The sequence below is a fragment of the Sinocyclocheilus anshuiensis genome, unplaced genomic scaffold (genome assembly GCF_001515605.1).
Source record: "Sinocyclocheilus anshuiensis isolate Anshui unplaced genomic scaffold, SAMN03320099.WGS_v1.1 scaffold1152, whole genome shotgun sequence".
Classification (NCBI taxonomy): domain Eukaryota; kingdom Metazoa; phylum Chordata; class Actinopteri; order Cypriniformes; family Cyprinidae; genus Sinocyclocheilus; species Sinocyclocheilus anshuiensis.
Window position 1 is genome coordinate 287,498 of NW_015551083.1, and position 26,480 is coordinate 313,977.

Here is a 26,480-nt window from a genome sequence, read left to right on the forward strand (position 1 = left end):
ATGTGGCTTATTTATTTATTTTATCCCCCCCCTCCTTCCCTTATTTCTCCCACAGTGTTCAAAAGGCTCGATAGATTCTGTAGAATTGTCTACATTGCCAAGTCTATGTCTAATCACTTACTCAGTCCTTTCTCAAAAGAAAAAGAAAATTCTTCAGTGAAAATATATCATAGTATGATTCTTGCTCACTAAATAGTTTATTTGACAGGTTGTCTAAATACAGTTTTACAAAACAGACCCCTTCAACAAAATAAAGGAAGCTATATCATTAAAGATAAAAAATAATAATAATAAAATAAAATAAATAAGGAATAGTTCACCAAAAATGAAACTTTTCATTGCTGTTTTTCGTGTTGTTTAAAACCTGTTTTCAGTGGAACAAAATGGAATGTTTACACAGCTATTAACATATAACATAGCATAACATAACATAACAACATAACAAACATAATGACAACATAACAAACATAACATAACATAACATATAACATAACATAACATAACATAACGTATAACATAACATAACGTATAAAATAACATAACATATAACATAGCATAACATAACGTATAACATAACATAACGTATAAAATAACATAACATATAACATAGCATAACATAACGTATAACATAACATAACGTATAAAATAACATAACATATAACATAGCATAACATAACGTATAACATAACATAACGTATAAAATAACATAACATATAACATAGCATAACATAACGTATAACATAACAACATAACATAACATATAACAGCATAACATACATAACATAACGTATAACATCACTTAACATAACATAACATAACATATAACATAGCATAACATAACAAAACAAACATAACATAACATAACATATAACATAGTATAACATAACGTATAACATAACATAACATAACATAACATATAACATAGCATAACAACATAACAAACATAACGACATAACATAACAAACATAACATAACATGACATATAACATAACAAACATAACATAACATAACATAATATAACATAACAAGCATATAACATAACATCACATAACAACAAACATAACATATAAGATATAGCATATACTGTAACATAACATAACAAACATATATAACATAACGACATAACATAACATGACATAAGAAACATAACATAACATAACATAACATAACATGACATAACAAAACATAACAAACATAACATCACAGAACAGCATCACAACAAAAATGTTCAAAAGCAAATGAGGGCCACTGATCATGTGACTTTGATTTTCAGTTCATTCGATTGTTATGCTGATCATTTGAAATGAACAGTTTTGTATACGTTTTTTACAATTGTTACGATTCTTAATATTTAGATCACTTTTTCAAAACTCTTCACACAGCGAGCACAGCATCAATCTATGTGGGCTAAACTGTGGATCATTTATCATTGCTTTGGCACAACATGCATTAATTGACGACATCTGTCAAATTACATGAATTATTTTCTCACTTCGACACAAACACCACCAAAACTTTATGTACTAAACAAGCCAAATTTGCACGTTTACACACTGTTTTCAAAACTGTTCAACTTAAGTTCAAAACCTAGCACAGTACAAACAAAATACAAAACAAAAACTTGTTTGGATGTAAACCAAAATGTAAACATGGACCATGTAACATAAACTGCAGTGAATCATCATTCTTGTTTTGTAAAGAAATTTTACAAAAGAAAACATTGTATAATGCTACTGTTGTTAGTGTTTTTAGGTTGTTGTGTTATGAGTGATAAAGTGTTTGTTTGGTGAAAACCTTTGCTAGTGTTATGTAAGAATGCCTTGATTTGAGATATTACAGTAATGAAGTGTTACGGTAGCTTTAGTGCATTTTGAATGTGAAATGAACTGTTGTGTCAAGTTGAAAGATGGTTAGGAAAACTAAGTGAAGAGTTTTGAAAAAGTGACTTTAGTATTGAGAAATGTGTCCTAGTGATTGTAAAAAACTGTAAACAGAAGAAATGCAAAAGAGGATCATTTTCACCCACTTCTTACATTCACAGAGATACATTCATTCACTGCTGCTCTAAGATAAAAAAATACCTGTCAAATGATTTACTTTTTAAAAAATAATCTTTACTTGTACCCCAAGTGTATTATTATTCTCATCAATAATCTGATACAGTATTTATATTCAATTCTGTAGTTTTGCACTGTTTATTTTCTTTTTTAAATCTTTTTTGACTACTTTTACTTATTGTCTATTTGTATCAGTATTATTTTAGTATCATTGAGATCATAGTTCTTAGGACTTTGAGTTAGGTCCTTTTTATTTTTAGTTAAAATTTTAGTAATTTTGTTAATTGTAAAAAACTGTAAACAGAAGAAATGCAAAAGAGGATCATTTTCACCCACTTCTTACATTCACAGAGATACATTCATTCACTGCTGCTCTAAGATAAAAAAATACCTGTCAAATGATTTTCTTTTTAAAAAATAATCTTTACTTGTACCCCAAGTGTATTATTATTCTCATCAATAATCTGATACAGTATTTATATTCAATTCTGTAGTTTTGCACTGTTTATTTTCTTTTTTAAATCTTTTTTGACTACTTTTACTTATTGTCTATTTGTATCAGTATTATTTTAGTATCATTGAGATCATAGTTCTTAGGACTTTGAGTTAGGTCCTTTTTATTTTTAGTTAAAATTTTAGTAATTTTGTTATGTTTTTATTTTTGTCATTTTTATTCATTTTTGTTGTTGTTAAGTATGTCTGTATAGTTTGCATTAATTTTATTTCAGTTTTAGTTATGTTAGTACATCAAAATAAAACTAAATGAAAATGAGAAATGTTGCATTGGCAACAAGCTAAAATAAGTTTAAGTTTTAAATATTTTATTGTATATCAGTAATGAAAATATGAAAATGTGTTTTTACTGCTGAAGAATTCGCACTATTCGCCTGACTAGTCTGGACAAGAAGCGGGTCACACACACACACGCACACACACAAACACACACACACAAACACACACAGACACACACACGCACACACTCATGCACATGCACACACACACACACACACTCATGCACACACACAAATGCAGGCAGCTGCAGTAAGGAGTCGTAGACTTTGCACTGCATCTGTCCGGTGCTCTGATACACACAGGAGCGCCAGAGCCCCTCATACATGTCCTGCGCGGTGATGATGTTGTCTCCGGCGTATGAGGGCATCTTCCACTCGGCCATGGCCGTGGATGCGACGAGTCCCAGGAGACCCAGAGAAGCCAAAGAGTAGCCGAGGAGCTGCAGCCCTGCGTTGGCCATTGCTGGAGTGAAGTGTGTAGTTCGAGCCGCTCGCGGTGCTGCTGACACATGAATGAAACTCCTCCAGCATCATCATCATCCTCGTCCTCATCATCCTCACCTGCGCTGAAGCTCCACCTGAGGATCCTCACGCGCCTCCTACCGCACTCTCACACAACAAATAGAAGTGTTTAGCTTGTAGCAATAATGCAACTATTCGGTAACACTTTACAATAAGGTTCATTAGTGAACATTAGTGAACTACGTCAGTTAACATGAACTAAGCATGAACAATACTTCTACAGCATTTATTAATCTTAGCTAATGTTAATTTCAACATTTACTAATGCATTATTAAAATCAAAAGTTGTGCTTGTTAACATTAGTTAATGCACTGTGAACTAACATGAACAGCTCTATTTTCATTAACTAACATTAACAAAGATGAATAAATACTGTAATCGTTCATTGTTTGTTCATGTTAGTTAATAATGGAACCTTATTGTAAAGTGTTACCTGTTATTCTTTAGCTTGTGGCAATAAAAATAAATAAACAACAAAACGTGTATAAATTAATTATATGTAATAATCAAATAAAATGAAATGGTATATAATATCATATGAATATTTTTTTGTGCTAAAGATGATTTTAACATGATCACGAGAAGAGCTTATAAAAGTGAAGAGCTCTATGACAGCATCAGTCAAACCACTTTATTAGACATTAGTTAATAAGGTTACCTTACAGTAATCCAGCTAACTTTCTGGCAAGGTTCTTTCAAAGAGAACAAACGTTCTTCCACTACTGCTAATAGAATGTTATAATTAATTCATACATTAATTCAAAGTTTGGTGTTTAATAATGTTCTCAAAACGTTATCACAAAAACATTATACATCATTCACGGTAGTTGGACGTTCATCTAACGTTTTTAAATGTTACTACTTGTTTCAGAAAGTTAAAAAAAGAACACTCAAAAGTAACGTTCTCATACCCATAATGTGTGCAAAACACTAAAATGGAATATTAATGGCCCTCAATGAGAACATTAACAAAACATATTCTGTTAGCTGGGAAGTTCTCATTAACATTATTAATGCATTAACATCGACAAACAATGAGAAATACATTTGTTACAGCATTTATTCATCTTTGTTAATGTTAGTAAACAAATGTTCACAGCTCATGTCAGCTCACATTCATTAAATAATATTAACAGATTTAACAGATGTATTAGTAAATGCTGACATTAACATTAACTGGGATTAAAGAATAAATGAATTAGAATTCGTTTTCATTGTTAGTTCATGTTAATTAATTTAGTTAAAAAATAAAATAAATGTCTGCACACTGAAACTGCAGTACAGTGTTCCTGATGAAGATCTGACCGTGCACTGAAACATTGCACTGTTTGGAAAAATAAATAAATAAATAACTAAAAGCTAATATACCGATAGATGTCAGGTTTAATGTGAATGCAGGGTTGTACACATGATAAGGGGCCTGTCAACTTGATTTAGTTTTGTTATTATACTTTCATAAACTAACAGAAGTCAGGTATGTGGAAATGTGATGTGGTTGTATCAGATGGATTTCATAACTCTGAAGACTGTGCTCCACAGAAAAACATATACTCTTCTGTTACTCGGTTGTCTTTATGGGTCAATCTATAAGTCTTGAGATTAGGTCTAATCAAAGCTCCCTCTATCCTGTAGCTACCACTATATAATCATCAGATTTGTGAGAATTAATTATTAATGTTGAACTAAATGGATAATTATTTGACCAAGATGAATATATGTACTCTTTGTTTTACGGCAGTTTGAGGCGGCCGATCTTCAAACCATGACTGAAGTCACAGATAGACCCGACCAATGACCGTCAGTTCACTCAGACAGAGTTTATCTGAAAACCACAGACGTCGAAGTGGAATTTGCTTATTTCTACTCGAGCTGCATGTGCACAATAGAGCGGTAGGTAATCACTGTTTTACATATAATATTGCATATTTGCTGGGTGTTAAGTAATTCATTATGTTTTATTGTTAACAGTCGGGTTTAATTCCTTAGCATTGGTATCGTGTGCAATGAACAACATTATTTTACAGCTTTTATTACTATAGGTTAAAGTCAATTCATACACATACTGTTATTAATTCATTGCATTTATGCATGAATATTGAATTATATGTTAAAAATGTATTAGTTTATGTAGAAATGAACAACAGTAGTTCAGCTGGTTAAGCATGTAATCATTGGTGCTAATAATCAAAGTCATGGGATTGATTTCTGAGGGAACGCACATGCTGATAGAAGTGTGAGTGTCTTTCAATCATCAAGACCTAACGTGCATTTGATGACATCAAACATGTTTTCCTCTACTCACTGAAATGTTATTATGTGCTCGTGTAAAAGCAAACAAGATCTTTGAACTGTTCTAAAAGTTAAAACTGCAAAAATCTATTCTTTTTGAGCATGAATGTACCCCAAAGAGACGCAGTGACTGAAAGTGAACTGTGGCTTTTCTTGTCCCAGAAGACATGAGCAAACAGTGGGCAGCGGTTGTACTCGTCCTGATTCAGCTACACTGCTGTGATTGCTGTCCTGATCTGTGCCAGTGCTTCTCAGCTGCAAAGGTCGTCTGCTCAGACGAGTCCATGACAGCTTTACCTCTCAACATCTCAGCGCAGGTGAGAGAACTGATTGTAGTGGCGTCGGGCGTCACACTTTTGGATGGCCGTTCCTTCAGAGAGAACCTCACACTTACTAAGCTGGTCGTTCTCAACAGCCTCGTGAAAAAGATCTCTCACGACGCCTTCAACCGTCTGCTTGAGCTGCAGGAGCTGGAGATCAGTGGAAACTATTACTGGTTGACTTTTGAGGTGCAGACCTTCCGCTCGCTGGCCAACCTTACGAGACTGTTACTCAACAATAATAAGATCAGCGCTCTGGACGCTGGCATTTTCAACTCTTTGCATAAACTGGAAGCGCTGCAGTTGAGGGGTAACGGCTTGTCTTATCTGCCCAGACTCCTCTTCCATCGTCTCCACAAACTGCAGGAACTCGACCTGTCCTTCAACCACATCAGCTCCGTCTCAGCGGATGTTTTCCAGAACAACTCTCTCCTGAGAGCACTCTCGCTGCAGGCCAACACCATCTCACAGCTTCCGGATGGGATCTTCACCCGCCTGGATCACCTGGAGGAGCTGAACCTCCGAAGCAATCTCATAAGCAACCTAAGCGCTGAAACATTCCCGTCCGGTTTGCGGAAGCTGATCCTCAAGAAGAACGCACTGGTGCAGCTGCCCCACACCATCTTTCACAAACTGCATCACATTACGTATCTGGACTTGTCTCAGAATCAGCTGTCCGGAGTCCCTTCAGATCTCTTTCAGAACCTCATCTCGCTGAAAAAACTGGATCTGTCTGAGAACCGGATTACAGCATTGCCTGGCTCTGTCTTCAATGGGCTGTTTAGTATAAAAGCCATCCATCTGCAGAAAAACAAACTGAGCTCGCTGGAAGCGAACCTGCTGAAGGATCAGCACGATATAGAGCAGCTGTACCTGTCCATGAACAGCCTGCAGAGCATCCCACAAGGCTTCTTCGATGACCTGGACTTCCAGTGCGTGGTCCAGCTTCACGGAAACCCCTGGCGCTGTGACTGCGGGTTACAGTACTTCTTTGACTGGCTGAGGTACAACGAAAGGAACGTGGAGGATCTGACGAGGGTTTACTGTGAAGCTCCTGAGGTTATTCGAGGACACCGCCTGGTGTCTGTGGACAAGGAGCAGCTCGTCTGCGGGAAAAACTCCAGCTCTGAGCTTCAAGGCTCCTCCGTCCCAAACGTCACTGAGATCCCGGTTGATGGCGATGATGAAGGTGCGATTCGTTGCTCGCTCCGAGAAGTCAAAGGTGCAGCATCCATTCAGTGCAAAGTCACTAAATGCACAAGCGTGAAGTTTGAGGCTCTTTATGAATTTGATGGAAATAAACAGGAGAGTTTCATAAGTGAGTGGTCAGCGCATGCGGGATGCTCCAACGGGACCGTTTAGTGCTTTTATTTAACAGCACAATCACATACTGTACAGAGTGCTTAATGAGTTTCTGCTTTAGTTGTATAAATGTTTGGGGGGAATTTTTCTTCAAAGCATGTGATGATACATGTGTACCTTTAGGGAAGAGGTGTCTAATCCTGCTCCTGGAGAGCCAATGTCCTGCAGAGTTTAACATGCCCCAACACACTCACCCCGACATTTCTAGTAACCCAAAGGCCTTGATTAGCAGGTTCAGGTGTGTTTAAATGGGACTGGAGCTCAACTCTGCAGGTCAGTGGCCCTTCAGAAGCAGGATTGGACCCTCAAAGGGACAACTTTGTACACTGTTTAAGCCTAGAAGTGCCTACCCTACAGCAGTGCTTCTCAGACCTGTCCTGACGACCCCCCACTGCACACTTAGTAAGCCTCCCTCATCAGACACGTCTTGCATTCTCTGCTAATGAGCTGGTGAGCTGAATCAGGTGTGTTAGACATTCAAAATGTGCTGTTCTAGGGGGGTCGGCAGGACGGGTTTGAGAAGTTCTGCTTTAGAGTAGTAATATGTACCCTTAAGGTGCTACTAAAAACCTTTTAGGGGTAAATAAGGGACGAAGGTGTCCCTATAAGAGTCCTGCCCCAGTGAAGATTAAAGTAGTAATATGTAACCAAAAATGAAAAATTGCTGAAAACATCCTCAGGCCATCCGAGATCAGGATGAGTTTGTTTCTTCATCAGGTTTGGAGAAATGTAGCATGGCGTCAGTGTCTCAGCAATGGATGCTCTGCAGTGAATGGGTGCCGTCAGAATGAGAGTCCAAACAGCTGATAAAAACATCACAATAATCCACAAGTAATCCACAGCACTCCAGTCCATCAGTTAACATCTGGAGAAGACAAAAGCTGAGACAAATCCAGCATTAAGACGCTTTTAACTCAAATATGAGTCCATAATCCATAATAAGGCTTCCTGCAGTGAAAAAGTGTTCTGGTGTGAATCAGGAGAGAAATCTGCACAGATCAAGCAGCGTTTAAACAGCTCTAAACACATATGTGGCTGGATTTTGATGTGAGAGACAACAGCAGATGCACTTTTTCACTGGAGGAAGCATTATTATGGATTATGGACTTGTATTTGAGTTAAAAATCCATCTTGATGGATTTGTTTAATCTTTTTTTCATTTTTGGTTACATATTACTACATTTCTACAAATCTGATGAAGAAACAAACTCATCCTGATCTCGGATGAACTGAGGGTGAGTATAGGCACAACGTTGTCCTTTTAACAGTTCTGCCCCGACATACTGTCCCAGAATGCTTTGATGTAGAGCTGATTGTGTTCATCTGCCGTATGTTAATGACTAAGCCATGCGTAGGCCGGACTCATCACAGCGAAGCAGCGTGCCGGATGAATCAATGAGAGATAAGAAAGGTGGATGAACTTGTTTTGTGGGGGTCAAAGTACAGTCATGAGACTGAACCACAACACAGTGTTTCAACAAGCTGAGTGATTCATGTGAAATATCCAGTAAACGTGCATCCCTTGCATTCATACTACTGTTTCATAAACCAATAAATAATAATGTGCCACTGGAAGTGCTTTTGTGCTGCCATTGTGAGTTTATACCATTGTGGAGCTATGAAGTGTGATTTTAAACTGGTCTCGGATTGCACACAGCATGCATTAATATCAGGGCAGCTACATCTGCTCGCTGCAGTACCGTCAGCTCACTATAGGTGGCGTACCCCGCACAGAAGCAGGAACCAGCCTTCATCAGGAGTAAATTACACATTCACAGTGCAGGAGCAGGACATTCCAGCAGTAGATGCACATGAAGCATGCAGCACAGCAGATCTCACACACATCAGTGATGTTCTCCACTCATGTGCTGCTCTCTGCTGTGGGGAACCGCTGTCAGTCATTAACCAGCTATCAGAGATCACCACACACAAAGCCATGTTATGTAATGCAGCATTCCTGTGCCTTCAGAAGACCAATGAACGGCTGTCTTCAAGAGTCTGGCCAGAGGTCATGTGACTAACAGGGTTCGGTTACACAGACGACAGTGAATAAACTGTGAACACTAGTGAGCCAGAGAATGATTGTGCTGCTCAGATGCTATTCTTTAATAACTCAGGGAGATTTAATGCTTGAAGAAATAACAATAGAGGCAAACGAGCCAATAGTTGACATCCTGATGACATCTACACTGAAAAGAGTTATTTTCTTACTGAGTATTTTTGTCTTGTTTTTTAGTACAAATATCCAAACCTTAAAAAAATAATAATAAATTACTCATCAAAACAAGTAAAAATATCTATCAATGGGGTCAGAAAAAAAAACGTAATTTAAAGGGAAAACAAGTTTTTTTAACCACATGGGCATTTGTTTTTTTCAACAAAACACTTACTTTAAAAACGTAATTTTGATTAAAAAAAATTCAGAAAATAAGAATAAATAATATTTTAAGTAATTCTGCTTCTCGTAAATGTGTATTGATAGTATTGTTGAGACATTTATACTGGAAAACAACAAAAATACAGAGTAAGAACATTTTTGCAGTGTACAGTGCTATACAATGACTCTCATGATCTAAAATCTGAATCTGAGCACAGTTTGAGACATTGTTATAGATATTTAAGAGATATCTTGTGATTTTCTTTTCTGTAGGGATGAAAATGTGTACAGTTTTGAAGTTATAATTATATAAAAATAAAGAAAATAAACTAATAGGGTTACTAAACGTTTATTACTTTTTGTTAAAATCTGCAAAAAAAAAAAAAATAATAATAATAATTTAAAAACTAAAATTGAAAGTTTTTTTTAATGTTTGATTTTATTAGTACTTTTTGTTTTTGTTTTAAACTTCACAAGTTTGTATTTTGGTATATGTAACTTTATTAGTATTTTATGTTTGCTTTTAGTTAAAGTTTTAAATATTTTGATATGTTTAATTTTGTTAGAAGCCTACTTTTTGTTTTCTTGTAGTTTTAAGTCCGTTTTAATGTGTTGCTGAAGTGATGACAGTTTTTATGGCATTGCTCCTTATGAATGTATTCTGATCACAGTGTATTGATGGCTCAGTGTGCTGTTTGTCTTGAATATCTCATTCAGTTGATCAGTTCTGTCAGTGTGTGCGTGTAGGCATCTGCGTGTGTGTGTGTGTGTGTGTGTGTGTTGTGTGTGTGCGTGTCTGTGTGTGTGTGCTGCATGGGAACAGCCAGAGAATGGAGGTGGAGGGGGAGAGGAGAGCAGGGGGAGGATCCAGTGCTGCGGCCGTCTTTCTTTTCACTAACTCTGGAGTTGAGTTTAGAAGAGTCTGAAATGACTAATGAGAAAGCAATGAGCTCCGAGCAGCAGTGATCCTGGACTAAAGTCTGAATCCTCAGCACAGGCGGCTTCTTTCCTGCAGTCTGCAGCTGATTTACAGCTAAACTATGATGAGGTGAAGTGAGTTTCCCTCTGGTCTGCTAACTCTCCACCAGACAAGGTAAGCTCAGCTCTCTCTCTGAGTTCTCCATGAATCAGTCTCACTGCATTCAGGGCTTTTATTGATTTGGATGACAGCTGTATTTAGTTGCTCTGATCTGTGTGTGTGTTGTGTGTGTGATTGCACTGATTGAATCAGACAGCACTGTGTGTGAAAGAGCTGCGTGTTGCTTTTCATTCTGTAGGAGCAGTTTTCACTTTTCTGCCGTGGGGCGGCTCACAGCTTTTTCTTTTAAAGCTCGATTAGGTTCTCAGTTACGTCTCATTGAGTATCAAAGGGTTTTTCCCCTAAAATCCCCAAGACACAGTGTCTGTAATGTCATCCAGTAAGAGTTGAGAGTTATATAAAGAACTCAGTGACTTGTGTTTGCAGGCTTTGAGATCTTCTTTTGAAACTCTGTTGGGGGAAAGTTTCTTTTTCTCAGGAGAAATATCTGACACATTAGCAAATGTCTCTCGTTGAATCTCAAGGAATAATCAAGACGTTGTTGATGTGTGGCTGAAGAGAGAGTCGACTGCTGTCCTCAGGGTTGGGCATTTAATGACAAGTGCTGTGTGGAGATTTACTCCAGGAATGTTTGGTGTGTCTCCACCCATCGAGAACAGTCACATTGTTTTTTTGTTGTCCGCTTCCCATTAAAGTCCATCACTGTTCTTCTGTTGAATTTTATGTTTTCCATGTCAGAGTAATCGCTCTGCACCTGCTGAATTGCGAGCTGACGCTCTGCTGGAGTTTAAATGTGATTTCCAGCCGTCGTTCATTCTGGATCTTCCAGTGTTTTTAACTTTCGGTGTCATTTCTCTGAATAAATGCAGTGATTTCTAGTCTCTCTGATGCCAAGACACAGCTGGACTGCATCCCTGCACAACTGCACCCAACATACGACTTCAATAGAGGCTCCACACACACGCAAGCACGCACGCACGCATGCACACGCACACGCACACGCACACGCACGCGCACGCACACGCACACACACACACACACACACACACACACACACACACACACACCTGCATGTCCTCTTTCATCTTCACTATCATCAGAGCCACTTTCATTGACGATCTATTGATTATCTCATTGCAGATCCTCTGTTAGTCTGTCAGACCGCTCTTTCTCATCTGAATCGGCTCTGTTGAGTCTTTGTGTTACAGTAATAAATCACAGTCACTCGCCTCGCTTAAATGAGGAACATATGTAATCCATTACAGCGGGAAAGAGAAAGAAAGAGAGGGAACGTTTCAGACAAAAGACAGAGAGATGAAATGTAGCGTGTGTGTGATTGAGTGCGTCTGATGCAGAGATGGAGGGGTTAAAGAGCTCTTGACCGCGTGAAGCTGAAGCAGTCATTTAAAACAGCTCCAGAAACCGACAGGAACCTGTGGATGGTTTCCGCTCGTGGTCTGGACCTCAGCGCTGCTATTTCTGACAGGATCCTGATGCTGGATATACAACATGAACACCAGATTATTTCCAGTCCACTTTAGACATTCTACTGAAGTAACTTTGCAACTACATGTCAACTAACTCTCACTAGAGTATTAGTAAACTGTGAGGTTAGGGTTGGGGTTAGTAGAATAAGTTGACATGGAGTTGCACTTATAGTCAGTAGAACATCTAAAGTGGACTATCGAACCCTGACAGTTCAAAGACAGTCAGTACTGTGAGTCTCATATTCCAGCATGTCTCCTCGTCTCAGTCACTTCACACTATGGCTTGAAGATCATCAGTCAAGCCGTTCTCATCCGTCATCCAGGAAGTTTACTATGGTAGCACAGAGAGAAGTAACTCACAAACACTCAGAGTTGAGGTGGACATGTTTAGTGCCCTTAGCGGTTCTTCGGCAGTGATGCTGGCACAATAAGAGTCTCCAGAGTCTCTCTGCTTCTGTGAGTCTTTTGAGCGTTTATGTGTGTGATACCAACACCTCCATCCATCTCCATTAAGTTATAGTTATTCAGTTAATCTACAAATACTCTCAATTATTTCTCCAGTTAAGCACACACGGGACATATGGTCAGTTAGAGTGATTGGGTGCCCATTTTCTTGAAGATCAGAGTTGCTTACCTTTAATGCACCATACACTACTGTTGAAAGATCTGTGGTCAGTAAGATAAAAAAGGAGAAATTAATGCTTTTATTCATCAAGGATGCATTAAATTGATCAAAAGTGAGAGTAAAGACATTTATAATGTCAAAAAAGATTTCTATTTCAAATAAATGCTGTTCTTTTGAACTTTCTGTTCATCTGTGAATCCTGAAAAATAAAATGCATCACCGTTTCCACAAAAATATCGGACTGTGTTCAACACTGATAATAATCAGAAATGTTTCTTGAGCAGCAAATCAGCATATTAGAATGATTTCTGAAGATCATGTGACACTGAAGACTGGAGTAATGATGCTGAAAATACAGCTGCGCATCACAGAAATACATTACAGTTTAACAGATACTCACATAGAAAACAATTGTATTGTTACTGTATTTTCATCAAATAAATGCAGCCTCGGTGAGCAGATGAGACTTCTTTCACAAACACTGAAAACTCTGAGCAAGCCCAAACTTCGTAACGGTTGTGAATGAAAGCGTCTACCGATCGCAGTGTTTCGGCTGTAGTGTGCGTTCAGGTGGGTCACCTGCTTTCTCAGGTGTGGCTTCAGATTTGTGAGCTGTCAGGCAAAGTCTCTGAAGCAGTTGTTGTGTGAGATCTGGCCATCTGCTTCTCTTCTCTCATGTGACGGTGAGTGTTGTGTTTCTCATGAATGTACATCTCGTCTGATACGCTGAGGAGACAAACTCGCTTCACATTGTCCTCTTTTCTTCTTCCTTTAAGCTAATAGTCATCTCACTAGTACCTACGGTGGTTGGACACGTGTTCACTGAAGTACGGGGGTTAGGACACACGTCTGCTCTGAACATGTTGTGTGGGTTTGTTCCTGCTTTGTGTGTTTGATGTAGCTGAAGGCGCTGCTGGTGGAGCTTGTTTTTACAGGCCCGGATCTCAGCACGCGCGCTCTCAATCGGTTCTCATGCCTGCAGGAGCTGGATCTCTTCCTGAGGCCGACACACCTTGATCCCAGGCATGGCGGGCCTGCAGAGACACGTCTGGAGGAGCCGCTGCGTTACTCGAGAAACCGCTCCTCTTTGACCTCAATGATACAACACATTCGGTGTCGAGGAATGAATGAAGCTCATATTGTCCTTCAGCAACAGTTATGGCCTCCATTCAGCTCCTGATGACTCAATCAGGTCCTCCTCAGTGGGTCGTCTGTATTGTGCTCCATATACTCCAGAACATGAAGCTGTCAGACAGACCAGATCAAACAGGTTTTCAGGGGTGACTTCAGTAACTCCAGCTCTTTCTCACATATGCTTGAGCTCCAGCTCAGCGATGAAGTCGTCTGTCAGTCTCATCGTGATGTTTTGTTTTAGTGTGACGTTTTCTCACTTCTCCTAGTGATGGTATGACAGCTTGTTATAGTTTGTGAGACCTCGTGGTACATTGACCGCACATGTGATCAGTGAGAGCACAGATACTGTGTTTGACAGCACAGAGATACTATGAATCCGGATGTTTGCTTTTATGTTTCATTGAACACAAGAAACACCAGATAAAGTAACTGCACAGCGTACAAACACATTATGCTGTCAGTGGTCTTCTGTTGTTTTGAATGATCTGGCCTACAGTATATTGATAATGAGTTATTAGTATTCATAAAATGTACTAATGTAAGTTAATATAAAGTGCTGTCAGTCTTAGTTCTCATTTAATAATATGTTGCAAAAGCAAAGTGCTCATTTTGTTTCAGCTGACGGTCTGGTGTTACATTTCGATGACCTTTTGACCCCAACATCAGCCACACACTCAGTTTTGGGGAAAATCTAGACAGAAAACTCAGATTTATGTATATTGCATACACTTTGAAAGGTTTGTATCACCTCCCCCTTCAGATGAACTGAAGCACTGTGAAATAATTCTGCATTTCTACTTTTTCTCCACTCACACTAACGTGTCTAAATGCTACGCAGTGATTTTGAAAGTGACTGGAGGCATGTATTATACGGATATATCCTTTCACAGAGCCGTCATGCTGGTTTGGGCTCTGATGAGGGTGATGGCCGTGTGGTCAGTGTTGTGTTAAGCAGAAGAATCTGAGATGGTCAACAGATAAAGCTCAGCGGATGAAGCCGCTCCAGATCCACAGGAAGTCCAGAGATCTCACTGGATAATAATAATAATAACAAAGAGAACAGATGGACAGAAATGTTATGACAACAAGAATATAACTGACAAATGTTTGAGGAGAAGGGTAGTTTATAAAGGTTTCCATTTGTTAATAGCAGCTGATCTGGATGATATCATTATGAAGGGTTTAAAGATTCACGAAATGAATCAGTTCTTTTGAATCTGTTCTTTTCTATCTAAAGGTGTGAAGTTGTTCGCGATTCGATCTGATTCATTCAGACAGTTCACTCACTCGGTGAATCGTTGTGAATGACTCTGTACTGCAGGTGAACACTATGTTTTGGTCTTGTAGATCCAGTGTGGTGTATGAATACTGGAATAATTGAATATATTACAGTACCATACTGCAGCGTGGTACAACTACAGCAGGCTACTTTTCAGGTGATTATAAGAAACTTAAAGAAGTACACTTTAAAAACAGTAGCCTACTTATTACGGAAATAATAGACTTTAAAAGAATACCCTGACAACACACGTACATCACAGAGATGTCTGTTAGACGTCTATAGGACGTTTTCTATCAGATGTCAAATAGACGTTTAGAAGATGTCTTTAAGATGTTTATGATTTAGAATGTATGTGTTTATCCATTATTTTGATTTCAAATCCAAACGTTGTTAGTGAAAATGCTTTGTCAGCATTGTGATTCCCTTTTTTTACACAGTACAGTAACACGATGTATTCACTCTAAACGCAATAAATATAAGCAACGCATTATTTAACACGTTTTACTTCTAGATTTATATAGCTAAGTTGATAAAGCAAGTGGCAAAGCATTTAAACATAGCCTAATCTACTTTTCTTACGTTATCACAAACATTTTCAATTCAATCTCACCACTGACAGAAACAGTCGGCTCTCCTGCCTCTTCTTTTGCATCTAAATCTTTATTGCAAGCAGTGCTGTAGTGGAGCCTGGAGAAGTGGGTATACTCTTAATTTATGCCCCCAGTTCATCCCCAGCTAAGGATGAATGCCCTGTGTTATAAACAGTGATTTGTAAGACTAGTCTTGCTTAGTTAGTTCTGCCCAAACTAGGCCAGTAGTATTTGCACAGTCACTTAACTTCTGCTGCTTGACTTCATGGAGTATGGATCATTATGATATTAATATTAGGCACAGAAGAGGTGCAGATTTTGCAATAAATAATTCAAATAAAAAGCTCTGCTCCTGTGTTTCTCCCATGACATACAGTGACGGGCAAATGGGAATTTGGAGCCCTGACACAGGAGCATAGCCATCATTTCAGAAGTGAGGGGGACAGAAATGTCAAATATAATAATACCTTCTTTTTTTTTTTGGTCTAATTGATAGGTTTTATTATTATTATTATTATTATTATCCTATCTTTTACTTTTAATTGACAAATCAAATACACTGCTAGACAATAACCAATAATTTGTATTCTATAATGTTTTTTCCTATATTTTCCTAATGACAATTTTATGATTTGTTTATATGCAAACACTTTTTCCATTTTTAAATAAGGCAGAATATATATTTTATAGTTTCCATAGCCTACAGTAATAAATGCTATGTCAATTAGCACTGCATTATTCAGATGCTTTTTTAATCACCTGGAGATGACCTGAAAAACACACATGAACCACATATTGTCACAATCGTGTGTTTATTGTCTTCACGTTTCATTAGTCAAAACATTTATTTTTATTCAGTTAAGCTACAGCAGACATTGCTTTGGCTGCAGCGATCGCTGGATCCCAGAGATGGTCTTATTATTGGGAGATACAAGGGTCTGTGCAGTATTACCTACCATTGGAGAAAGCGTAACGGTCAACTTGGATGATGTGTGCATTGATAATGATCACATTACAGCCTTGACGTCATTGAATTTCAGTCAGAATTGAGCGACAGTCAATCGCAGTTTACAGATACCATAGGAATGAATGAGAAGTGCTGGAAGCTGAGTCCATGAAACGGCATTTGTTTCAGTCTAAACTCTAAAAATAGTTCAATCCAAAAGTACTGTTTGGTGTAAAACTTGGTGAAGATTAGCCGATAGGCTGTCAATTCATTAAATGGTAAGCTGTTTCCAGGGTGCGAACTACGGGGGAGCTAGGGGGAGCTCGGCTCCCCTTAATAAGAGATGGGCTCCCCTGAAAACATGATTTGTGAAATTTTGAGGGGTCTCAAAAATATTGACAGTGTGTTATTTTGACGTGCATTTTCAGTTTTTTGTAATGTGATCATTGTGGATTATTATGTGTAAAATTGCAAAAATATCATTCATTCATGCATGATGGCGATTTAAACCTAATTCACTTCAATAAAGATAACTATACATGCTATTCTTGTCATGAGCATCAAGGTGTGGGTGCGCTGCGGTGCAAATTCCACTCAATGTTAACTCAAAGATTCGTAGAAAAAATATAAACATTGGAGGCCGTTGATCTGCGCGCAAAGTCCTTGAAATCCATTCTGCAGTTAGCATCATATAGCATCATATAGCCACCATGGCAAAAAGAACACAAGGCAGTTTAATTAATTTTGGTTTTACTAAGAATTTGTGTAGTGATGACATTAACTGCACGACCGATTCACCTGCTGCAAGCCCTGTTAGCACACCTCCCGCCGGGGTGACAACGCAAGAAGAAGCTGAAGAAATAGCTTATAGGGACGAAAAAACCTTCTTCTGTCTGAAAAGGTACCTGGCACGCTCTTGTCTGAGGAGTGGATTAATGGGGAAGTAAGCAGCACTGCTCAGAACAAGTTGCGAAAAAAAGATATATAAGCATAGGGACAACATTGCACACAAGAGGGCCATTGAAGTGGCATTGACTAAGCAAAAGGCGATTCTGCCAAATAAAGTAATTGAGGTGAATTCCAAATTAATGGAGGAGACCGCAACATCATTCAGGTCCGCCTATATGGTGGCTAAGGAAAGGCTGTCTTACAGAAAGCTCACCCCTTTAATGAAGCTTCAGGAGCTTAATGGCGCAAAGGAGGGAACTGTCTTTGTAAGTCCTCTTTTGAGGCATGCGCAAGCTCACGAACACCCCACCCCCTTGTTATAAAAAAAAAAAAACAAGTGGGCTCCCCCAAAGTCCACGGTATAGTTTGAACACTGGCTGTTTCCTCACAAAAGCTGTTTATTCAGCGTTGTGAAGCCTCTCCTCCATTGACATCCATTTAAACAAACAGCCTCTGGTCTCCTTCCCTGCATACCGCCACAGCGGAAGCGTTAGCATTAGCCGTTATGCTTTTTTGACTAAAGGTTGAAAGTTTGCCTTCCAGTGGCTTTTCTGGATGCCTTTATCGATTTCCTGGCATGTCATAAAGTTATTACTTCTATGAGTCTGTTTTGGACTCTCTGAGCGAGAGCGGCCTCCGACTTCAAGTGTGAATGAAACACACACTGCATGAGAGTGTCCTGACCGCATCACTGTCTTCACTGGGTGCTTAGGGAATATTTGCATTTATGAAAGTGACAGTGAAAGTGAAAGTGACGTGACATGTGGCCAAGTATGGTGACCCATTTATCCCAGCCAAAGTGCACACACACAGCAGTGAACACACACAAACCGTGAACACACACCCGGAGCAGTGGGCAGCCATTTATGCTGCGGCGCCCGGGGAGCAGTTGGGGGTTCGGTGCCTTGCTCAAGGGCACCTCAGTCATGGTATTGAAGGTGGAAGAGAGCGCTGTACATTCACTCCCCCCACCTACAATCCCTGCCGGCACGAGACTCGAACCCACAACCTTTGGGTTATGAGTCCGACTCTAACCATTAGGCCACGACTTCCCCACGACTTTTATTCACATTTGATTGGATTAGCGACTCTTGTGCTGGACTGTCATGATGCAGGACACTACTGAATGAAGCACCTCAGAGGGGATTTAGACGTGGCTTTACGCCGTACACCTGCATATACCCTGCGCTACACCACTGATCACAAGCAATCCTTGTAATCCGGCCTAAACTTTAACTGTCAAAACAATGTGATGGAGGGTTGATCAGGACCATTTTTAACTCCTTAAAACAAAATAAAGATGACAAAATAATATAAAAAAGATACATTTCCCAGGAAAACAGATCAAATCAGGGCAAATACATTAAAGAGAATTATCAAATATAAATGTCGAGGTAGACACCAGCCTATGTCAAAACGGCAATCAAGAAAACTGATACTCTCTGAAAAACACATGCATCATTTTCAGTGTCAACATTCAGAATAAGCTAATTTAAATGGAAAAAGTACCCAGTATAAGTGATCAGATGCAACATAACTAGCAGGTATTTCACACTCTGTGTCATTTATTGATGCATACTGTACGATAATTACCTTACCTTCATGAAGTACATATTGTAGAACATAATACAGAACTTTGCACAGTCAAAACTAAACTATCTAGTCTAGGATATACCAGTCTGGAGCATTTAAAAGATGTCCTGATGCAGGACAGAATGGTGTAGTCCCATATTCAGTTTGGATTTTGATTAAATTATTCAACTGTGCTCTGATTTCAGAGTTCAAATATTACTTATATTTAGACCACTCTGGCATTGTGATCACTTGAATAAACAGCTATACGTTCATCATGCTAAAAACCCCTCACTCATGAGATCCCTATCATTGGCTAAAAGTGTTACATCAACATGTACATCTTTATATGTAATTTCACAATCACTTCTACTGTCTTTGAAATATGGTTAAAGTACTGCTCAATGTACCGATAAGCCTTTATGGTAAACTAAAATATACTTTAATGTCATTTCTATTCAAACTTGTATTTAAATATATATATGTTTACACATTTGTAATTTAGTACATTTAAAATATATTAACACACTACAGTTAAAATTATAATCAAGTACATGTGCTTTAGTATGTTAGTCAACACTTCAAAATAAGTGTCCTTCTTTAAAGCAAGACTAAAGATTATTAAAACATAATGATTAAAAATTAACTTCTCTGACACTTTACAAAGTACACTTTTTAAAAATGTACTTCATTTTGTTAAGAGTGTTCTTTCTTTAAGTACATTTAAGTGGCCTTTATTTCATTAATATTATATTATCTGCAAGTACAGTTTAAAAAAATACTTTTGAAGATTTGAAGTACACTACAAGTGCACACTCAGTGCAATCAAGTGCACTTCTTGTTCACAAATGAATAGATGCAGTTCCACTAAAGCCTCGTTCAATGGCACAGCGATATGATCCCATTCATTTTCAGTTCTGCCGAGCGACACAGTGTATGTGTCTGCAGTGACGCTGCGATGTTGAGAAATGTTTAACTTAATGCAGATGGAGAATACTTGTCCTGTCAGATACTTGTTCTCTTGAGCTTTCATGTGCTGCTCTTCTGAAGTTCAGGGCTGATCTGAGGGTAAATCGTCTGTGTGCAGATGGAGGAGGGATATGAACTCGACCTCACCTATGTGACGGAGCGCATTATCGCCGTGTCCTTCCCTCAAGACTGCTTCGAGGAGACGTACCTGCGCAACCTGAGAGACGTCACACGCATGCTCAAGTCCAAACACACAGACAACTATCTGGTGAGGATCCGTTACGCTTTCACACAGGAGACACGCTCTCTGATGTGTTTCTGTCATCACATCATGCATCATGGGCTTTTTAACTCATCATCATTTGATTTCCAGGTGATCAACCTGTCAGAGAGAAAGCAGGAGCTCACTAAGATGAACCCTAAGGTGCTGTGGAGGATCTGCTTTATTAGTGCAGCTACAGAACAAGTCTGGAATATGATGTCAGTGTTTATTTGAACTGTCTCCTCAGACTCTGGACACGGGATGGCCGGACTTCCACGCTCCTCCTCTGGATAAGATCTGCAGCATCTGTAAGGCCATAGAGAACTGGCTGAACGCCGATCCGCTGCACGTGGTGGTCATTCACTGCAGGGTGAGACGTAACCTGAAGCCGCCTTCACAGCGACATGTTTAGCCAGGGATGAGCTGCGTCATTCTGTGTGTGTGTGTGAGTGTGTGTTGTGTGTCAGTAATGCATGATCTCTCTCTGATTCACTAGGGAGGGAAGGGCAGGATCGGAGTGGTCATCTCCTGCTTTGTTCATTTCACAGACGTCTCTGCCAGGTACCTACACTCTTCACTCGCTCCGACAGATCTCACTCTCAGTCATTATCACAGGAGGAGCTCAACCGTGTGATCCATCAGATCAGACGTCTGTATCTGCGGGATCTTTTCTCTTCACTAACATCATGCTGGTGTTGTGCTGATTTTTAGTTCTCCTGTCAGAGGAACCTCAGGTGTAGAGAATCACATCGCTGAAACTGTTACCTTAAAGAGCTCTTTCTACCTCATTTAAAGGGTTAGTTCTCCCAAAAATGAAAATTAGCCCATAAATTTCTCACCCTCAAGGCATCCTAGGTGTATGTGACTTTCTTCTTTCAGATGAATCCAGTCGGAGTTATATTAAAAATTGTCTTTGATCTTTCAAGCTGTTTAATGGCACTCGGGTGTTGCAGTGCTTCAGTCCAAAAGAAGTTAAATAAAAAGCGCACATCCATAAAAAAAAATGTCTCACACGGCTCCGTTATAAATTCACTGTAAACCACGGCTTCACGGGCCTTATTGTTTTTATAAAACAGTTATTAACAGAGCAAATAAAGTGTAATGATATTAATAAAAACAGTATTCTTCCACCAAACAATGTAGCTCCTCAGAATCAGTTGTGGTTCCAACAAAGTGGTTGCCGAGCAACACACAAACGTAAACAAAGGTGTGTGTTACTTTGTAGAGTAATTTACAACAGCTTCGAACGCGGCTCAGCCAATCAGAATCAAGCACCGGAACTCTCCGCTTTATAAAATTATATTTATGATTGAATTATATATATTTTTTTTTCTGCTAGGGCCCATTTCTCAATACTTTGGTCACTTTTTCCAAACTCTTCACACATTTCTCCTTACCATCTCAGTTTGGCACAGCAGTTTATTTCACATTCAAAATGTACTAAAACTACCAAAACACTTCATATCGTCTCAGATAAACCCTTCTTAACTTTAGTAAAGATTATCAACCAACAAACACACTTTGTAATTCATAATGACATAAATTTATAAAATTATATTTATGATTGAATTATATATTTTTTTTTTTCTGCTAGGGCCCATTTCTCAATACTTTGGTCACTTTTTCCAAACTCTTCACACATTTCTCCTTACCATCTCTCAGTTTGGCACAGCAGTTTATTTCACATTCAAAATGTACTAAAACTACCAAAACACTTCATATCGTCTCAGATAAACCCTTCTTAACTTTAGTAAAGATTATCAACCAACAAACACACTTTGTAATTCATAATGACATAAAAATAACTTAAATCAGGCAGCATTAGGCAGTTTTCTTCTGTAAATAATATCTTTACATCACAAGAATGACACTCTGTAGTGTTCAGATTCACTGCAGTAAATGTTTCACACTCCATGTTTACATTACAGCACAATATTATTCATAAGTTTCCCCTTTTGTACAGAAGGTAATGAAATTGAAAGACTTGTGTAGGTGTTCAGCTGCATATAATTGTTTTGATAGTATTTCATGTTTTTTAGATTTGGAATATATTTCAATACTGTATTACTGTAGAAAATTTCTGTCTTATTCATTTTTGTATAATGTTGGGTTTGAACTTATGTTTAACAGGTTTGTAAAGAGCATGTAAATGTTCAAATTGGCCTGTAGGTTCATTGAGTTTTGGTGTTTTTTGTGTCTGAGTGAGAAAATAATTTGTGTAATTTGACAGATGTAGTCATTGAAGGTATTTTGTGCCAAACCAATGATAAATGATCCACAGTTTATCCACACTGATGCTGTTGTGAGTTCTGACTGCCTTCATCTTCATCATCTAGTGCTTTAGCTTTCCAAACCCAACTAAAGTTTGTTAAAGTTGCTGTGATATTTGGTGGTCTGCTGTGGATGGACTGGTGTGCTGATGTGAGTGCTTTGTTCGTATCTTCCTGACAGTGCGGATCAGGCTTTAGATCGCTTCGCCATGAGGAAGTTCTATGATGACAAGGTTTCTGCGTTGATGACGCCGTCTCAGAAAAGGTGATTCACTTCAAACACACATGTCCTGCAGCTCTACACGCTCTTCTGTGTGATGATCTGATCATCTTTCTTCGCTAGGTCTTCTTACGTTATCAGTATTTCTGTGTGTTTACACTTATATTGGCCTAAACTGAGTAAAAATACGCAATTTGCTGCAGATGCTGATATTTATATGATGAGATTCTGCTGCTTGTAATGTAAATCAATATAATCTTTATAACAGTAGAGCAGATACTGACATAAAATGATCTGAATATCAGTGGTCGCTCTATATCTGCAGTAATCTGTCTCAGTGAGATGAGATTGAAATGCTCCAAACATATAATGCAGTGATTGAGAGCTGAAGAAATAAAGGCTCCTCAGAAGATGTGAGATGTTCTGGAGGCTTGTGAAGATCATTCCTCCACTGAGGAACAGTGAAAGTAAAGCTTCTGGAAACAAACGCTCCTCAAAAGATCCTGAGGATCAGATTTGAGACTCTAAAACATGATTGATGGAGAATCAAGTAAAGCTGAGCTGCTTCAGTCAAGTAAGTGTTCATCTGGAGATATTACTGCAGTTATTCTGACGCTTACTTGATCAAAACCAGTCAAGATTTGACACGAGAAGCTCCAGCTGAAGCAATTACACTAAAGGAGCTTTGACTTAAACTCTCAATGAGAGAAAGAAGACATGCAGTAGGACAGTTTCAGGACAGAGTACCTCATAAATGAGCACACATGATTCTTCCGTGTCAGATGAAGCTCTGCTGTTTGTTCAGGTACGTGTGGATCCTCAGCAGTCTCCTGAGCGGCTCCATCAAGATGAACACGTCTCCTCTCTTCCTCCACTGCATCATCATTCATGGCGTCCCTCACTTCGACCCTGCAGGAGGTCAGTGCTCTTCTGAGCTGCATCATGTGTTCGAGTTAGTTCACAACAGAAGAAAGTGCTGGAAAGACGTATTGAACCTGAGGCTTAATCTAATCTGACTGCTGCTAGATCTTTCTTCAATAAAAGCCTTAAATCAGCTCAACACTTAAAATCCAGTGCTACAACAGTCAGAACTGGAGCCGTTTTAAGAATAACCCATTCTTACTCTTGCATCGTGATGTTTTGCAGTGTGTCAGCCGTATCTGAAGGTGTATCAGGGGACACAGGTGGTCTATGTCTCAGGAGTCTAGTGAGTTCATTTAATTTATTTTTATCTTTTATTTATGCCTATATATATTTTGTTACTGTATTTAGTTTTAGTTGTTTTAGTACTTAAATGTAAATTAAGTGAAAATGACTAATGTTGCCTTGGCCACTACCTGAAATAATTTATTTTTTTTTATATAGTTTAATGTTTATTTTGTTTCAAGTAATGAACATTGTTCATGTTTTAGATTTAGTTAATGATAATAACCCTGGTTTGACTGAGATTTCTGAACATATCTTGCAGTCACGTTGGAGCCACTCACAGAGACAGGATCTGCATCGCCCTCGAACCAGCACAGCTACTGAAGGGAGATATTCTGGTACAATCAAACCCTGAATAAACACCAAATAAACATTTAGGATACACGTTTGTCAATAACAAGTGTGTAACTGCAACCACAGAAAGAATTCATGCACTTTTTCATCATTTAATCATGCCAGCATACTGAACAATAACCCATTAGCACTCATCAAAGCAGAATATTGTAGATTATAAATCCAGAGTATGAACAGACAGACATATGGATGGATCAAACAGATCTGAGTGCTTTGTGTTTATAGATGCTTGATAAAATAAAGGAGGCTCATCACTTTATAAACCACTGAAGACATTAGATAGACGTTCAGTGATTTGGTGATCAGAGCAGCACTTCTGCATCCCGTTCATACATGCCTTCATCTCAGTGAAGAATACTGTGTTTTCTCACCATTGCATATCAGTATTCTGTCTTCTGTCTGCAGGTGAAATGCTTCCATAAGAGCAGCCGGTCTGAGCGAGACGATATATTCAGAGTTCAGTTTCACACGGGTGCCGTTCAGGCCTACAGCCTCGTGTTTCAGAAAGACGACATGGAGCACGCTAACAAAGGTCAGCCATCTGACCACTACAGATACAACGACCCATTCAGGAGCACTGAGTTTACTAGGAATTCAAATGTAGAAAGTGAAGGAGTTTTCTTTGTACGTTTCCTCCAAACAGCATCTGTTGTGTTGATATTCTGCTGTTTCAATTTCAGATGCCAGATTTCCAGATTATGGGAAAGTGGAGTTGGTGTTCTCTGATGGCCCAGAAAGAATTTCAGGTGGGTTTTTCTGTGTTGTTGTCAGGTAATGCTGAAGTTTCTCCACATGTCATGTGCTGTTGGCAGTGCTGTACACACACGAGGGCCGGCGGTGTAGCTGTTATCCATCAGTCTGTTGTTCACTCAGGTTCAGAGCGCTGGCACAACGGTCCAGATGTGACCGTCGACTACATGAGCACAGATTCACTCTCTAAATGGAACTCCTACCAGAACATCTGCACTGCAGAAGGTAGGAAGATTTTAATGCTTATTTATAAAAGGAAGGACATGTGCTTGAGATTACATGATGCTGAAGGAGCTCTGGCTACACAGACACGCTCAAATCATCGCAGAAGGTAGGAAGATATAAATGCTTATTTATAAAAGGAAGGACATGTGCTTGAGATTACATGATGCTGAAGGAGCTCTGGCTACACAGACACGCTCAAATCATCTCGAAGATACTCCAGAGTTTGTTGTTTGTTTATCAGTGACATATTCTACTGTTGTATTGTATATTGCATCGTTATCCAAATACTAAAAACAAACAAAAGAACAAATGTTTATTACTTGTTTTATGTTGTAGTGTGTACAGCAGCTTAATTAGGTTTACAAAATTGGAGTTGTACTTGGGGTATTGTATATATCCTGTTTTATATACACACAACAGTAAGTTCTGGTTCTGGAATCTGACTGGCTCAGTGTTGTCTAAGAGTGCTGATATAACCGTCTGACAGGATTTTACAGTGATTTTTCTGCAGGTTACACTATTACACCAGTAGGTGGTGACAAATGACTGTGTGTGTGAGTCACTGAATCATTTACTCAACTGATTCATTCAAAAGTAGGGTCCTTGGTGACCTCCGTTGTGCTTCCTTACTTATTTAAATATAGATCGAACATACTTGTCTGTTGATCTGTAATATAAAAGAAATATCATATGAGCAATAGTGCGTTATAATAACTTGAGTTTAGCTTACCTGTTGAGAAGAAACTTCACAATTTTGGCATCTTGATAGAAACCTAACCATTCCATCAAATTCCTCTATCTTGGCCACGCCCCAAACTCAGCCTGCTACAGTGGCCACGCCCCAAACTCAGCCTGTTACAGTGGCCACGCCCCAAACTCAGC

The 26,480-nt window shown here is 38.8% G+C and overlaps 3 protein-coding genes across 6 annotated transcripts in view; 2 read left to right on the top strand and 1 right to left on the bottom strand.

The window, feature by feature from the left end:
- The window catches only part of cldn1 (claudin 1), a 6,257-nt gene extending 2,948 nt beyond the window's left edge, over positions 1-3,309 (bottom strand). Inside the window, exon 1 of the mRNA XM_016452599.1 lies at positions 3,082-3,309. Coding sequence (XP_016308085.1) covers positions 3,082-3,309 — 228 coding nt within the window. The remainder of the gene's footprint in view (positions 1-3,081) is intronic.
- A 1,884-nt stretch (positions 3,310-5,193) lies between these two features.
- On the top strand, positions 5,194-8,051 carry LOC107662518 (carboxypeptidase N subunit 2). 2 transcript variants are annotated; one of them, XM_016452577.1, is made up of 2 exons: positions 5,194-5,261; positions 5,823-8,051. In XM_016452577.1, the coding sequence occupies exon 2, from the start codon at positions 5,828-5,830 to the stop codon at positions 7,340-7,342; it is 1,515 nt and encodes a 504-aa protein (XP_016308063.1). In that variant the 5' UTR covers positions 5,194-5,261; positions 5,823-5,827; the 3' UTR covers positions 7,343-8,051. The 2 variants fall into 2 exon arrangements, with proteins under 2 accessions (XP_016308063.1, XP_016308064.1); XM_016452578.1 differs by having other exon boundaries at positions 5,204-5,261; positions 5,826-8,051.
- A 2,488-nt stretch (positions 8,052-10,539) lies between these two features.
- The window catches only part of tns3 (tensin 3), a 32,350-nt gene continuing 16,409 nt past the window's right edge, over positions 10,540-26,480 (top strand). The window contains exons 1-12 of one of the 3 annotated variants that reach the window (XR_001631222.1): positions 10,540-10,812; positions 20,430-20,579; positions 20,685-20,735; positions 20,821-20,943; positions 21,070-21,134; positions 23,025-23,108; positions 23,869-23,981; positions 24,210-24,270; positions 24,532-24,607; positions 25,029-25,155; positions 25,304-25,369; positions 25,497-25,598. Coding sequence is in view for 2 of the 3 variants with exons in the window: in XM_016452574.1 (XP_016308060.1) it covers positions 20,430-20,579; positions 20,685-20,735; positions 20,821-20,943; positions 21,070-21,134; positions 23,025-23,108; positions 23,869-23,981; positions 24,210-24,270; positions 24,532-24,607; positions 25,029-25,155; positions 25,304-25,369; positions 25,497-25,598 (1,018 nt within the window). In the remaining variant the exon portion in view is untranslated. Of the gene's footprint in view, positions 10,813-20,429; positions 20,580-20,684; positions 20,736-20,820; positions 20,944-21,069; positions 21,135-23,024; positions 23,109-23,472; positions 23,477-23,868; positions 23,982-24,209; positions 24,271-24,531; positions 24,608-25,028; positions 25,156-25,303; positions 25,370-25,496; positions 25,599-26,480 lie in introns of those variants that run through there. The other 2 variants (XM_016452574.1, XM_016452575.1) reach the window with 2 other exon arrangements.